The sequence below is a fragment of the Carlito syrichta genome, unplaced genomic scaffold (genome assembly GCF_000164805.1).
Source record: "Carlito syrichta isolate Samal-C Ts95f unplaced genomic scaffold, Tarsius_syrichta-2.0.1 Scaffold288869, whole genome shotgun sequence".
In the NCBI taxonomy this organism is placed as follows: Eukaryota; Metazoa; Chordata; class Mammalia; order Primates; family Tarsiidae; genus Carlito; species Carlito syrichta.
Window position 1 is genome coordinate 142,475 of NW_007232965.1, and position 15,258 is coordinate 157,732.

The window sequence follows — 15,258 nt, forward strand, 5'->3', positions numbered from 1 at the left end:
CCAGTCTGGGCAACCGAGTGAGACTCCAACTCAAAAAAAAAAAAAAAGACTTCTTGCAACTCAATCATAAAAAGACAACCCAATTAAACTATGAGCAAAGGATCTGAATAGATATTTCTCTAAAGAAGACATATAAATGGCCAATACATAAGTGAAAAAATGTTCAAGATTATTAATTATTAGGAAAATGTAAATCAAAATTACAATGAGATGTCATTTCATAACAACTAGGATGGCTATATGCAAAAAGAGACAGGCAGGGCACAGTGGCTCATATCTATAATTCCAGCACTGTGTAAAGCCAAGGTGGGAGAATTGCTTGAGCCTAGGAGGAGTTCTATACCAACCTGGGCAACATAGTGAGACCCCAGTCTCTACAAAAAGGATTACTTGAGCCCAGGAGGTCAAGACTGCAGTGAGCTATGATCATGCTACTGCACTCTAGCCTGGGTGACAGAGTGAGTCCGTGTCACTTAAAAAAAAAGAGAGGGAGAGTGATATTAATAAATATTGGCAAGGATGTGGAGAAATTAAAACATACATTGCTGGTAAGAGCATAAAATGGTGCCGCTGCTTTGGAAAACAGTTTGGCAAGTCCTCAAAATGTTAAATATAGAGTTACCATGTGACCCAGCAATTCCACTCCTAGTTCTATACCCAAGAGAAATGAAAACAAATGCCCACACAAAAATGTGTACATGAATATTCATAACAGCATTATTAATAATAGCCAAAAATTGGATATAACTCTAATATCCATCAACTGATAAGTGGACAAAGAAAATGTGGCATATTCATCTACACTACAACATGGATGACACTTAAAAACACTATGCTAAGTGAAAGAAGCTCATCACCAAAGGCTAGATATTGTATGATTCCATTTATATGAAATGGAATATGCAAATCTATAAAGACAGATGAGAGATTGTTTAGGGTGAGGTGGGGTAGAAAATGAAGAGTGGCCAGGCTCAATGGCTCAGCCTGTAATCCCGCACTTTGGGAGGCTGAGGTGAGTGGATTGCCTGAGCCCGCGGGTTCGAGACCTGCCTGGGCAACTTGGCGATACCTCATTTCTACAATAAATCAAAAAAATTACCTGGGCGTGGTAGCACATGCCTGTAGTTCCAGCTACTTGAAAGTCTGAGGCAGAAGGATCGCCGGAGCCCAGCAGGTCAAGAGTGGCCACTGCACTCCAGTCTGGGCGATAGAGTGAGACTCCAACTCAAAAAAAAAAAAATAAGAAAATGAAGAGTGATGGCTAATGGGTACAGGATTTATTTTGGGAGGGCAAACATGTTCTAAAATTAGACTGTGTTGGTGGTTGTGCAACCCTGTGAGTATACTGAAAACATTTTACATCACTTTAAATGGATGATTGTATGGTTTTTTTTTTTTTAAATCAGTTTGGGTAGTTGTATAAATCTTTATACCCAAGCTGAAACTCACAACAAGGAAATCAATCTCTTGGGTGGAAACCAAGCCTCAGTACTTTGTTAAGCTGCCCAGGTGCTTGCATTGTACAGCCAAGGTTGATAATCCTTACTTTGGAATCAGCCCTAATCTAAATGATTTTCTAATTTAAGAGATTCCAAGAGTCCAGACCCCATGGAGGAGGACTCCAGAAGAGTTCTTCGAACCGTGGTACTCAAAGTGTGGTCCTCCAATTAGGAGCTTCAGGATCACTTGGAAACCTGTTAGAAATGCAGATTCTGGGGCCACACTCAGCTCAAATCAGAATCCAGTTTAACAAAATTCCTCCAGTGACTCATATGTACATTACTGCTTGAGAAGCTCTGCTCAAGACCAATGGGTCCCACTCCTGATTGCATACTGGAAAACCCTGGAGAATTCCAAATCATCCCAAGACCTGGATTCCACCTGCGTATCTGGGTTAAAACTCCCCAAGTGATTCTAATGTGCAGTAAAGTTTACGAATAACAAGTGTTAAAAAAAAACAAAAACAAGATTTTTAATGGCAAAGATAAGAGAGTTAATAAAAAAAAGTTCTATTTTATTTCTAACATAAGAATAGAGAAACATGCATGAGAAAGTGGAGATTGTTGATGTCAAAATTTACTAGAGTGGGAAAGGGTAGGAGATAGCAGCGGAGAAGGTTTGCCTTAAAAAGACAATAAAAAAGACCGAGCACTTTTCCTCCAGATACAGGAGTGAGATCTTTTATATGGTTATTAGAGGCTGCTCAACTTTAAGTGACCAAGGATTTGTGAGTTCTTAAAAGAAGAAGGTGGGTTCCGAAAACATGTGGGTATTTCTTGAACTTCTTTTAATATATAAAGAGAAAGCTTTTAATGCAGTAGTAGATATTTCTTCCCAAGTTCCAGTGTCTCAGGTTGAGATTTAACTCCTGTGTAGACAGTGGTGCCTGAGCAGAGTCTAGGATGTGTTCTCCCTATATGTTTCATTAGGACCTGACGGCTTCTCCCTGACAATCAGCCATACATCTCTAATGACCATCGTCTCTCTGCCCTTTACTGGTCTTTTCAAAATTACGACTCTAAAATATTTCTAGGCAAAATCATGAGACTTATGAAGTCGGCTCTCGGTTCATCGCTCCTCCCTCTCTCTGTTAATGTCACACTCTCAGTGAGGCCTCCAGAATGTTAGGTCAGGCCTGCTGGGGGTGTGGGTGTGCGGTGTGCAATGCGGTGCCACATGAAAGATGCAAAGAATTGCACAGAAGTTAGACTAGAAAGTATAGTTTATAAGGCCAGGCTCGGTGGCCCAGCCTGTAATCCCAGCACTTTGGGAGGCCGAGGCGAGTGGATTGCCTGAGCCCACGGGTTCAAGACCCGCCTGGGCAACTTGGCGAGACCTCATCTCTACAATAAATCAAAAAATTAACTGGGTGTGGTAGTGCACGCCTTTAGTTCTGGCTACTTGGAAGGCTGAGTTGGAAGGATCGCCGGAGCCCAGGAGGTCGACACTGGGGTGGCCATGAGTGTGCCACTGCCCTCCAGCCTGGGCAACAGAGTGAGACAGCAACTCAGAAAATAAAAAGAAAAAGAAAAAAGTAAAATAAAAAGAAAATGTAGTTTATTTAGAAAGTAAATGAGGGTGGGTGGGATTCACCTCCCCAAGATAGAGGAGGAGGCCAAAGCCAGGAAACATGGCCACAGCCATAGCTCAAAGAGCACATGGCTGCACCACAGTCTGGTAAGGCAGTAGCAGTTGGGTGCTTGAGTTGAGTCCTTTTAACCCTTCCCTTTGATGGGGGAAGGTCATTAAGGTGATTGGGTGGTGGTCTGCTCCACATCATCACGAAGGAGCAGGTAAGCACTGGTACTGACGGCAGGTGATGGACAACAGGCAGATGGGTGGGTTAGTCACATGATTGCTGCCATGGTGGAGGGCTAGATGGAAGGAGACAAGGGGAGGAGTTTTCCTGCAAGAGGCCTGTCAAATGTTTCCAATCCACAAGCTCTTTAGCAAAAAGGTAGTCATCATTTCTATGGCTTCAGCCAGCTAAGGGGCCTGAAAGTTTCTTAGCGATTATTATGCTAAACCATGAATTGAATGGTTGGTCTGTCCTTATCTTGCATCTGATGGAGATTTGCCTTCGAGAGGGTAGGATAGGCTGCCAGCTTAGCCTGAGGTCAGTGTCTGAACTCTTCCTAAAACCTGCTTATTGGAAATTTATCTGCCTGTGTCTAACCTGTGCTAGATTCAAAGCATATCAGTATGAGCAAAAATAACTATGCTAAGACAAAATGTGAACTAAGTTTATTCTAAATTTCTCAGGGTCCCTCCTTTCACTCCCCCTCACCAGCTGCGTTGCCCCCATGTTCTTCTCCAGGTGATGGATGAGTCCTCCTTCTTGGTTCCAGAATCAACACATACTATGCCCTTGTCACCACTGAAATTAACCACATGATTTCTGCGCCTTCTTAAATTGATGTGTGTGTGTGTGTGTTTGCGTGTGTGTGTGTGTGTGTGTGTGTGTAATTAGTGAATCTGTGCTAATAACTGAATGTGTTAACTTTTAATGGAAAGCCACAGTCCCACCCTTCCTACCCTTTAGGGGGTCCCTGATAGTGTTTGGCCATTGTTTTAATCACTTGTCACATATTGTGTTTTCTGTTCATATCTCTAACCACATCCTTATAAAAATATTCTGACTTGTGCATTTTATTTTTTTATTTTTATTTTTTTTTGAGTTGGAATCTCACTCTGTCGCCCAGACTGGAGTGCAGTGGCACGCTCCCAATCACCACAGCCTCCACTGCTGGGCTCAAGCGATCCTTCCACCTCTGCCTTCCGAGTAGCTGGAACTACAGGCATGTGCTACCACGCCTGGCTAATTTTTTGATTTATTGTAGAGATGACGTCTCGCCAAGTTGCCCAGGTGGGTCTCAAACCTGCGGGCTCAGGCAATCCACTAACCTCACCCTCCCAAAGCGGGGGATTACAGGCTGAGCCACTGAGCTGGCTTGATTCTTGCATTTTAAAAGCAGAATCACAATGGACTCAGTGGAGGTAGCTAGGGGTTTTTTGGCTCCTATTTACATCACAATTCACCTATGAAGGCTTTTCCTAGCAAATACTTAGTCAAGTTAGGATGATCTACAAACTTTGGTGTTTAAAAAGTGATCTCATGTTATTGTTTTCTTATTTTGAAATACCTGTGGCTCTTCTGAGTAATGAAAATATGAAATGAATGAATAATATATGTGAAAACGCTAAGGTCATTAGAAAAATATCCTTTATTTAACAATAGCTGATATCTTGGTGTGTTCCAGTGAATTACTCTCCCAGTGATTTAAATTGTAAAGATGAGTGGTTTTATATTAACATACTGACCCTGAAATTTTCGCTTTTACTCCCTGTAGTCCAAAGAAATCCTTTTTCTTAATAGTTACCCTAAAAATTAAACACTCAAATTTTACATAGCTAAATCTGAGTTTAATCAATAGCTTTACTGTCTTCCCAAACAATATAAAAACTTTAGAATGCTTTCATTCTGATTTCCTCTTGTCCAGGATTTTAACTCTATTTGCTTGGTGTTAAACCCACAAATTAGACATCATCATCATTCTGTTTAGATTTCCTCATACTTACCATTTTCATTGCACATCATCCATACTTGCATCCAGAGCTTCTGGGATCAAACTCTAGTCCTTGGCATTTGGACCGACAGTCTCCAGGATGCAGGGGTAGTCAAGTGCCTCAGGAAGAAAACCAGAAGAGATATGTGTCACCTCACCCACAGCCCGCAGTGCTGCTACTTCCCTCCCCAGGACCTCAGGCACCTCTAAGTACTTCCCATCCACTCTCTCTGGTCAGCGTTTTATGGGGTAGAGAGGACAGCGAAATCTTAAAGAATACTAGAGTTAAATGTGTTCACTTTAAAGGGCTGGTTGAGGCTGCAGTGAGCTGTGATCATGCCACTGCACTCCAGCCTGGGTGTCAGTGAGACCCTGTCTCAAAAAAAAAAAAAAAAGATCATGTTTAAATACAGCCACAGTACTTATTGCAAAGGGTCCCGGGACTCTTTATTTTAATATCATCATATGCCTGACACTGAAGTTCTTGTGCAAAGTATGTAGTGGTTTTTTTTTTTTTTTAATGTGATCAAATGGTGACTACTTGAAGATGCATTAATCACAGATTTTTGGAGACCTCTAGATTCCTGACAGAGTTGTTAAGTGGTAGGTTTATTATTCCCTACAAGTACTGAAAGACGGTGGCGCACAGTGAGACTCAACACCCGTTAAGGCCAAGAGATTTAATGGTCGAACACGGTGGCTACAGGACCTGAGGGTCAGGTTGTAGCGCCAAGGCAAGGGCGCGGCGGCTTTTATAGGGGCTTAGGGCGACCTGTCAGTCGTTTATAGGTCGGCTGGCAGAGCTCCATCCAGGCTGGTGGGTTTTTCGCAGGCGCGGGAAAAGGTGAACCGGACTGTGGAAGAAGAACCCGGAAGGTGCCGTTTCAGGTGCCCCCTTTGTTTGCCGGGTCGCCATTTTAGGCGGGGGCTGGTTTTGGGCCCCTTTCCAGGAAAAGGGAGGGGATATGGTTTGCTAGCGCCTGGTGGTGGCCCTTCATTCCCGCCTCTTTGGTTATACGGGAGAGAGGCGGCGTTTCTCTGTCTAGCTGCTTCCTGCTGACAATGGGCATCGGTGGGTGAGGTGGGTGAAAGTCTAAGCCACGTAGGAACCAAAAGAAAAAATTTTATTTGAGTGGAAGTCCTGGAAGATGCCTTGTAAGTGGAAACCGACAAGCTGGTCTGGCCAGTCGTCGAGTGGACATGGGAAAGGGAAGAGCCAACTGTCACAAAGAAGGTGGTCAAGAAATGCTGAGAATCTGAGTGGTAGGTAGTAGGGGGTAAACTTTAAGGCGAGCATGTCTGAAATGAGAAGACAAGGTTAGAGGTCTGTAGCCTTTTGGTCATAGGGGTGCCGGCTCGTTCTAGCTATTTTCTGCTGGGGAGGGGCGGCGTGGGGGGGTTTAAGGCTGGTATGGGGCCGGAGGTGGTTTGGACGGAAGGGGCAAGTAGGAACGTAACAGTAGTTGGTTGACCGTTATTTGAGAGAGCTCTGCCAGGTGCTGTTGGAGAAACCTAAAAACACACGGGGCCATCGACAAGAGGATAAATATGACAATTAGTGGAGTTAGAACAGGGAGAAGCCACATTAGGAGTTGTGGTTGCCACCATCCTGAGAATGGGCCTCCGGTCAGGTCTTTTCTCCATTTTTGGAAGGTTTTTTGGTAATTGTTTAATTCTGTCCTTGACTATCCCTGATTTATTGGCATAGAAGCAGCATTTTTTCCTAAGAAATAAGCATATTTCTCCCTCTTTTGCTGTAAGCAGGTCTAGTCCCCATCGATTTTGGAGGACCATATCAGCCAGGGAATTTAGTTATGTTTGTAAGTCTAGAACCGTGTCCGCCACCTGTTGTATGTCCTCGATCAGCTGGGAGGAGAGCTGTTTGTAAATGTGAAGTGAGGATCCCAGTCTCGGTGAACAGGAGGAAAGGCTTGCGGAAGTCAGGAAACATAAGCGTGTGTGCGGGGGTGGGCCTAGGAGTGCGTTTTGCAAAGTTTTGAAGGTGTGGGCTACAGCTGAGGGAGATGTGAGGGTGCTGGTGGGAGTTTCCTTAGCTGCAGCATATAGCGGTTTAGCAAGTATAGCGAAATGGGGGACCCAATGCCTAAAGAAGCTCACCAACCCAAGGAACAACAAGATTTTAGCATTTGAGATGGGGGGTAGGAGTTTCCTGATGGAGGTGGTGTGGTCCGCTGTGAGGGCCTTGGAGGTGGGGGTCAGGGTGACTAGGTAGGTGACTTGTGGGGTAGAGAGTTGAGCTTTGGAAGAGGAGACCCTGTATCTCCGCTGTGTTAGAAGGTTAAGGGGGGAGGCCGTATCCCAGAGAGAGACCTCCCCTGAAGGGGCTGCACAGGAGGAGGTCATCTATATACTGGAGGAGAGTGTTATACCTAGAGCCATAAGAGGATAGGTCCTCGGCCAATGCCTGGCCGAAAAGGTGGGGACTATTATGGAATTTCTGAGGCAGGACTGTCCAGGTTAATTGTTGGGTCCTGCGGGTGTCTGGATTTTCTCAAGTAAAGGTAAAGAGTGGCTGGGAGTTTGGATGTAGAGGGATGGTGAAGAAGGCATTTTTAAGGTCCAGAACTGTGAAATGAGTGGTAGTGGGGGGTATCTGAGATAGGAGAGTATATGGGTTAGGGACCACTGGATGCAGCGGTATTATGGCAGAGTTGATTATTTGCAGATCCTGCACCAGTCAATAAGTATCAGACAGCTTTTTATTGGGAGGATGGGAGTATTATAAGGGGAGTTGGTAGGAACCAGAAGACCCTGGAGGAGCAGCCAGTTAACAACGGGCTGGAGGCCTTTGCGATGGGCGTGTGAGATAGGAAATTGAGGCCTGGAAGGGAAGCAAGAGGGATTTTTAAGGCGAATGAGGACTGGGGTGTGGTGATTGGTCCCAGACTACTGGATTAACTTTTTGGGGGGAAATGGGGAAATTGGATGAAGGTTCTGGGAGGAAGACAGCACAGGCGAGGGTCAGGAGCGGATTCGGGGGAACTTGGTGTGAGGTGAGGCAGATAGGTGCCCCGAGCTTATACAGAAGGTCTTGTCCCAGCAAAGGGGCTGGGCAGGATGGGATAACTAAGAAAGAATGGGTGAAGGGACGACTTTTAAAAGGCAGGACACCGGACTCGTCTCCAGCGACTTGGAGGGCACCCCCGAGACGCCCACAACCGAGACCTGAGAAGGATGTAAAGGCCCGTGGAAGGAGAGTAAAACAGAATAGGTAGTCCTTGTGTCCACCAAAAGGGAGATGGACTTACCCGCTACCCATAGTGTGGCCCTGGGCTCGGCAAGGGTGATTGGGGTGTTCGAGTCCAGGCGGCTTTAGTCGTCCAGGGGGCCCAGAAGCTCTGGTGAGGGGCCCACTGGGGGAGCCGGCCCCCCGTGAAACTCTGTCACCGGGGGATGGTTTTCCCCCAGGGGGCACTCAAACTTCCAATGTCCCTTTTGTCTGCAGACCGCGTAAGGTCGAGTCGGTGGTCTGGGGTTGGGCATTGTTCTGCCCAGTGGCCTTCCTGGCCACTCCTGAAGGTGTTTGGGATCCCAAAGGTGTTTGGGTCTCGGACTGTTTCCTGGGACGGGGGCTTTGAGGTCCCTGTTAAACCAGCCGCAGGGCAGTGGCCAGGGCTTGGGTTTGAAGGGCCACTTTCTGTTTTAGCCTCTGGTCCTGCACGGCCTTGGCTTTTTTCCTCTCAGGCAGTATAAACTTTAAAGGCCATATTTACCTGGTCTCAGAGTGGAGTCTGGGGGCCCTCCTCTGCCTTTTTAAGCTTGCGCCAGATGTCCGGAGTGGATTGGGTGATAAAGTGGGTAGCTAAGACTGTGAAGCCCCGCGGTGAGGAAGGGTCCAAACGAGTGGCAGCAGGGAAGGAAGTGGATGGGGGAGGGGAGCCCGGAACAACTGGAGCTGAGGACAAAGGAATTAGAGATGGCGGGCTGGGAGGAAGAGTCGGTTATAGGAGAGGGGACGGGAGGTTAGGCCGGAGCAGATACCGGAGGGAGGGGTCTGAGTGGAAGAGGTTTGTCGATAGGGAGGAAGTTTATCTGCTGGGTTGAAGTTAGAGACTGAGGAGGGAGGTGGTGGCGTAAGCGGGACGGGGGAGGGAGGGGAATCTCTGCCCACTCTTTTGAATGCTCGCAGAAGGTATAGAGGTCCCTATAATGTCGGGGTTTAGGGACCCGTAGGGGCCACTTATTTCGGTTGTCTAAGCGATAGGTGGGACAGTCTTGGGTATTGAAGCGGATCAGTCGCTTGGGTTTAATGTCGGGAGTGAGAGAGAGAGAGTGGAGAGGTTGTCTAAGAGGCATTTGAGGGGAGAGTCGGCCGCGGGGCAGGGACGACGAGTTTCCCATTTGAACAACTGGGGCTGAGCAGGGCGTCCCCTGGACAGCCGGCTGTCAGGATATGAGGAGGTTGCAATAAAGCCTGTCGTCACTGGATGTTATTACAACCCGCGATTCTCCTGGAGAATCGACGAGGTTGAGGGGAACCTGGTACCAGGATTTTTAGCGAAGAGGATGCCCAAAACCCGACGGCAGGAGGGGGCAGTCTCAAAATTCCTCACGGGGAGGGCGGGGAAAACCAGTCAGGGTTTGCTGTGGCCTTAAAGACCTAAACAGGAGAGGGGAAAACCAGTCGGGGTCTGCTGTGGCCTTAAAGACCTAGGCGGGGTGTAGTCCCCACCTTGTCTGGGGCCGGAAGAGCTGCTGGACCCGCAACGGTCAGTCTCCTCCGGTTATCCCAGGCAAGGTTTCAGGCTTTCCAGTTAGGGGCACTTACCGATCTGAGGGCCAGTGACGCATGCAGCGCTGGCGTTCAAGAAAGTGGGCAAAGGCCTTAAGGGCTGAGTCCCACCAGCGCTGGAACGGGGTCCCACATTAGGTGAGAGGAACCCGGTCCGTGTCACAGCACCAATGAAAGACGGCGGCGCACAGTGAGACTCAACTCCCGCTAAGGCCAAGAGATTTAATGGTCGAACGCGGGGGCTACCGGACCTGAGGGTCAGGTTGTAGCGCCAAGGCAAGGGCGCGGCGGCTTTTATCGGGGCTTAGGGCGACCTGTCAGTCGTTTATAGGTCAGCTGGCAGAGCTCCATCCAGGCTGGTGGGTTTTTCGCGGGCGCGGGAAAAGGTGAACCGGACTGTGGAAGAAGAACCCGGAAGGTGCCGTTTCAGGTGCCCCCTTTGTTTGCCGGGTCGCCATTTTAGGCGGGGGCTGGTTTGGGGCCCCTTTCCAGGAAAAGGGAGGGGATATGGTTTGCTAACGCCTGGCGGTGGCCCTTCAAGTACTAAGAAGGGAAGTGTTAAGATAACTTATGCCTGTTTGAGAGAGGACAGTAACATTTTCCACGCAATTCTTTTCCAGTGAAGGAAGCCCGTCCCCGAGAGTGGAGCTTCTGCATAACATTGACCCGAACTTCGTAGACTCCTCTCCGTGTGAGTACCCAGCACGGCAGTCACGCCGAGGCTCTTGGCTCAGAGACTCTTTGTCATCTAGCGTTGTCTCTAGCCCAGCTTCCCCTTTCTCCTCCTGAGTCCCTGTGAAGGTAAACCATGCTTTATGACGTGTCTCCCACTAATCTGTGAAAGGAACACCAGCTTAGGAGGTGAGAAAGATGAATTCTGTTCTTGGCTCTCCCACCTGAGTGGCCTTGAAGCCATTTCACTTTCCCTGCCTCAGCTTCCCCATCTCCAAGGAACACCTGGGGATCTCTGAGCTCCTTCTCACTGTGGATGTCAGGTTGGTGCCCTGTTCTTATCTGAGAGCTCTGCAGCCTTCTTCCAGAAAACCTCACGATCAAGTCAGACACGGTTAGGTTCTAGAGTAGTGTGAGCCAACACAGTGTCTGCTCAGGCTGGCCAGGTGCTGCCAGCACCTTCTCTTTCTCACAACTTTGCCAGGTCTCATGAGTGTGACTTTGCAGGTCTCACAGGTGTCATGAGTGTGACTTTGCAGGCCTCACGGGTGTCATTTTGTGGGGTCTCCTCAGTGTGACTTTGCCTGGTCTCATGGGTGGGACTTTACTGGGTCTCATGCATGTGTCTTTGCCAGGTTTCATGGGTATGACTTTCCTAGCAGTTGTGGAAGAATTTCACCTTGATTCTGCCTACTACTTAAGTTAACCTATAAGGAGCCATATTAATTCCTTCAGGGCAAGGGTACTTCATGATAGTCCTTTGTAAATACCATGCAGTGGCCCTAGTGCCCTTTGCATGGTGAGTCTGGGCCTAGGACGCCTTAATAATCGAGCTTTGACCTGGGTTTCACCATGATGCTTGTTTTGAGACCAGCTTCAGAGAGCAGTCCTATGTCCATGTGGGGCACATGCCCCCTCTTTTCTGACACACCACCATTCCCATTTGTTCATACTCTCTTCATCCTCTCCGATCTGTGCTACAACTCAGCACATTTCCCTACTCAGAGATTCCTGCCCAAATGATTACCCACAGTGCCTCTCCTGTTAGCAGTCCTCACCCCAAGCACTTTTCATGTTCTTCCTCCTAGACATGGGCCATTCCCAAGCATGCCGACCATTCAACTCATGTCTTGCCTAAAACACTTTTTCCCTGCCCCTCCCCAATTTTTCTCACCCCTTAAAACCCAGCCCGATGTCCATGGCTATGATGCTTGCAGGATCTCTAGAGAAACAGTGCTCCTTCCTTCCTGTGTCCCATTGCATGTGTCTCTATAGTGTCCCCACATTCTCATGTTTTGCGTGTTTCCCCACTAAGCTTAGAGCCCTAGAAATCAGGGTCTATGTCATGTTTATTTTTTGGTCCTTATCAGTTAACACAAATAACTGATGGCACTTGGTGGCACTCAGTAATGACGACATGATGGCTGAATGGTCAATCGGGGAGAGTTGGGATGCAATAAGACAGAGTGGACACATTAAACCTGGACAGGAAAGGACCCTGAGACAGGCAAGAATAGCTGCATTATGAAGAAATTTCTCTGTTGGAGCAAACATACGACAATGAGAGAGGCAAGGGTAGGGCTGGAGCCCTGAAAATTGTAAAAACAGTCCAGATTTGCTGTCCAGTTTGGCGGCCACTAGCTGCGTGTAGCTGTTAAGTACTTGAATGTGGTTGATAGCAGTTTGAGATGTGCTGTGAGTATAAAATACACACCGGATTTTGAACACTTAGTACACCTCTAGTATTTATGTTTATATACATATATATGTATAATAAATTTTATGTTTGCTATTTGTTGAAAGGATGAGACTTTGGCTCTATTGAGTTAAATATGCTATTAATGTTTTACCTGTTTCTTTCTCCTTATTTAATGTAGCAAATAGAACATTTAAGATTACATATGTGACTTGCATTATATTTCTTTTGGTCTAGAAAAGCTTTAGAAGGTGCTAGGAAATGATCATCTGTGTGCACAGCTGTGATTAGTTACTGTGAGGCTATATCAATGGTTCTTAAACTTTCTCTGCCCTGGCACACCTAAGAGTACGACACACTCCAGTCATGTCCAAATCTCTAAGAGTGGCCCAGAGGAGAATTGAAGGGGAGCAGGAATGATTTTGAAGCTTCTGAGTAATTTAATGCAAAACCCAGCATGACTCTGTCCAGGGGATGTGTGGAATGTGCTGCCCACATTATAATGGCTGTAAGCTGCCTTCACCTGCCAAGTTCCACCTACAGATAAGAAGCCTCAAGCCCCTCACTCACTGCACTGTATTTTGGTTTGGTGTAAGAAGTGGGAGCTTGAGAACCATGTTCTTATGTCACTTTTGCCGAGCAATGGGCTTGCCTCCCCACACATAGAAGCCAACACTGTGATCCTAGCTTTCAAGAAAAGAAAGAGCTTTGTTGTGAGTCGACTGGGAAGGAGACAGAAGGCAACTCTCACCTCTGTCTCAACGATCTGGGGTGGGTCAAGCTTTCCTGGCATTTCTGACTAGTATCAGGTGATGCCAGGACAGCCAGTCTGCCAGGCGAGTGGGTTTAGCAGTTAGGAGGTGAATGCTTTTTCCCCAAGTGTGCCTGGCAGTTGTGGCTCTACATCACCTGTAACTCAAGCAATGGCTGATTAGTTTGAGCTGGTCCCATGGTTACATAACCACCACAGCATTGCATGCTGCAGGGTTCTTGGTACAACCCGCTGTGATTTTTGCTCTCTTTCCTAAAGTGCCCCTAGCAAAAACCCACTGTGATTTTTGCTGTCTTCCTTAAAGTGCCCCTAGCAAAATAGCAGCACAGCAGAAACATTTCTCCAGTGTAGAAGTTAGTAAGGACATGGAAATCAGAATAGGGAATTTTCTTGGCCTTGCCACCCATAGACCATAAGGATGCTCACTTTTCTTGGACTTAGCTTCCTACATATTAAGTGGTGGTCTTACTGGACTCACTCAGCGCTGCTGCCACAAAACAGGGGTGCTCTCTGGCCTTCTGCAGCTCCCACTCCCATTTGGGAGGCCATTCCCGGCATTCCCGGTGGCTTGGGAGTCCTGCATGTGATGAGGGACATTGTCAGGCCCTTGCATGGACACAGAGCCACATTTCCTGTTGGTTCACGTACACAGAGCATTCTCCACATGATCTGTGCCTAGAGTGGCGAGGAGCCGCCCTCCTTCTCATGCATGAGCAGTGCCATTTCTGTCCAGTTTTCATATTGACTTCAGTCTCCTGAGTGGCAGGAGTAGAGAAAAGGAGGGCTATCTCTGGGCACCTACCCCTTGTTAGGATGGTGACACAAGCCCATTCTCTTTTATCTGCAACTAATTGATGCGGATATATTAAACTCAGCTATAAAACAATGTACTTATAGAACAGTCAACTCAGGTGATCATAGAATGTAGAGGCTTTTGCGGAGTAAAATCAGAAAGCAGCCAATGTAGGGTATAAGTTAAGGACTGACAATGGAACCAAGTCTGTCACAGAAACATGTCAGTGGTTTCCAACTCCAGCACCTCCCAAATTGTACTTACTGAGGGGAGAAGGGGGTCGTGTTCTACCTCCATCTTCCCAAAAGCCACCTCGTCGGTTTCCTCGGCTGGGAAGTAAATATTGAATCAAATGATCTCCAGGGTTCCTTCTGGCTTTAGTGTCCTGTGGTTGCTATATCAATGGGACTCAAAAGAGCATGGCTGCTGTCTCTGTTTCCCTCCTCTTTTGCCCTAGGAAGGTTGTGCCCACTGATAAGCAGTGACGTTGCCAAGGAATGCTCATAAATAGATGAACACGAGTGAAAATGCTGGAAGCAGTATACATACTAGAGCAATTTGAATTATTATATGATTTTGTTACTACTACATCCTACCCACCTTTCTGGTCCCTGTTCTAAAACACCACTACATCAAGCCGCTTTTCTGTCTCCGCTCTCCCCTGAGTGTGTCATCTTGGAAGTTGTGGACCAAAGTGTCCTCCAATCATGAATCATATGAACAGGTGTGAGACATTTCGGGGAAGCCCTGCCTCCTACTGGCACCAGCCGCCCTCACAAGCTGACCACTTGGATTTTAGCAGTAACATCCACAGCCCCTTTACTCAGAGAACAGGGCACCTAGAGGCCTGGCCTGCTGGTGGAGCTGGGAATTTTTTCATGGTCACATACCCTTGGTAGGTTGTGGCTTGTGTATGAATAATAGAAAATAAAGATTGGCACAAAAGATTGATACACACATCCCAGAGATCATAGACTCTCTCAGAGATCGGAAGATTCTTCATTCTGTGGGAAAGCATAAAGAAGTCTCAAGAATGCAGAGCGCTCATTAGGATGCTGCCATCCAGGAAAAAAAAAGAAAGGGAGATGGAGAAAGAAAAAGGAAGGGAAGAAGGAGGCGAAGGAAATAACAGGTGTTAGTATGGTTGTAGGAAATCAGAACGCTTGTGCACTGTCTGTGGGAATGTAAAAGAGTGTAGCCACTATGGACAACTATATTGTGGGTGCTCAAAAAACTAAAAACCAAATTATCATAGGATCCAGCAATCCCACTTCTGGGTATGTACTCAAAAGAATTAAAAGTAGGAACTTAGCCGGGCTCGGTGGCTCAGCCTGTAATCTCGCGCCTTGGGAGTCTGAGGTGAGTGGATTGCCTGAGCCCGTGGGTTCGAGACCTGCCTGGGCAACTGGGTGAGACCTCATCTCTACAATAAATTTTTTAAAAATTAGCCGGGCGTGGTAGCGCGCACCTGTAATTCCGGCTACTTGGAAGGCTGAGGCGGAAGGA

The 15,258-nt window shown here is 47.2% G+C and overlaps 1 protein-coding gene across 1 annotated transcript in view; it reads left to right on the top strand.

Moving 5' to 3' along the window:
• Window positions 1-15,258, top strand: part of ARSB (arylsulfatase B) — a 193,065-nt gene that overhangs the window by 109,169 nt on the left and 68,638 nt on the right. The window contains exon 8 of the mRNA XM_021710399.1: window positions 10,440-10,510. Within this exon, the coding sequence (XP_021566074.1) occupies window positions 10,440-10,510 (71 nt within the window). The remainder of the gene's footprint in view (window positions 1-10,439; window positions 10,511-15,258) is intronic.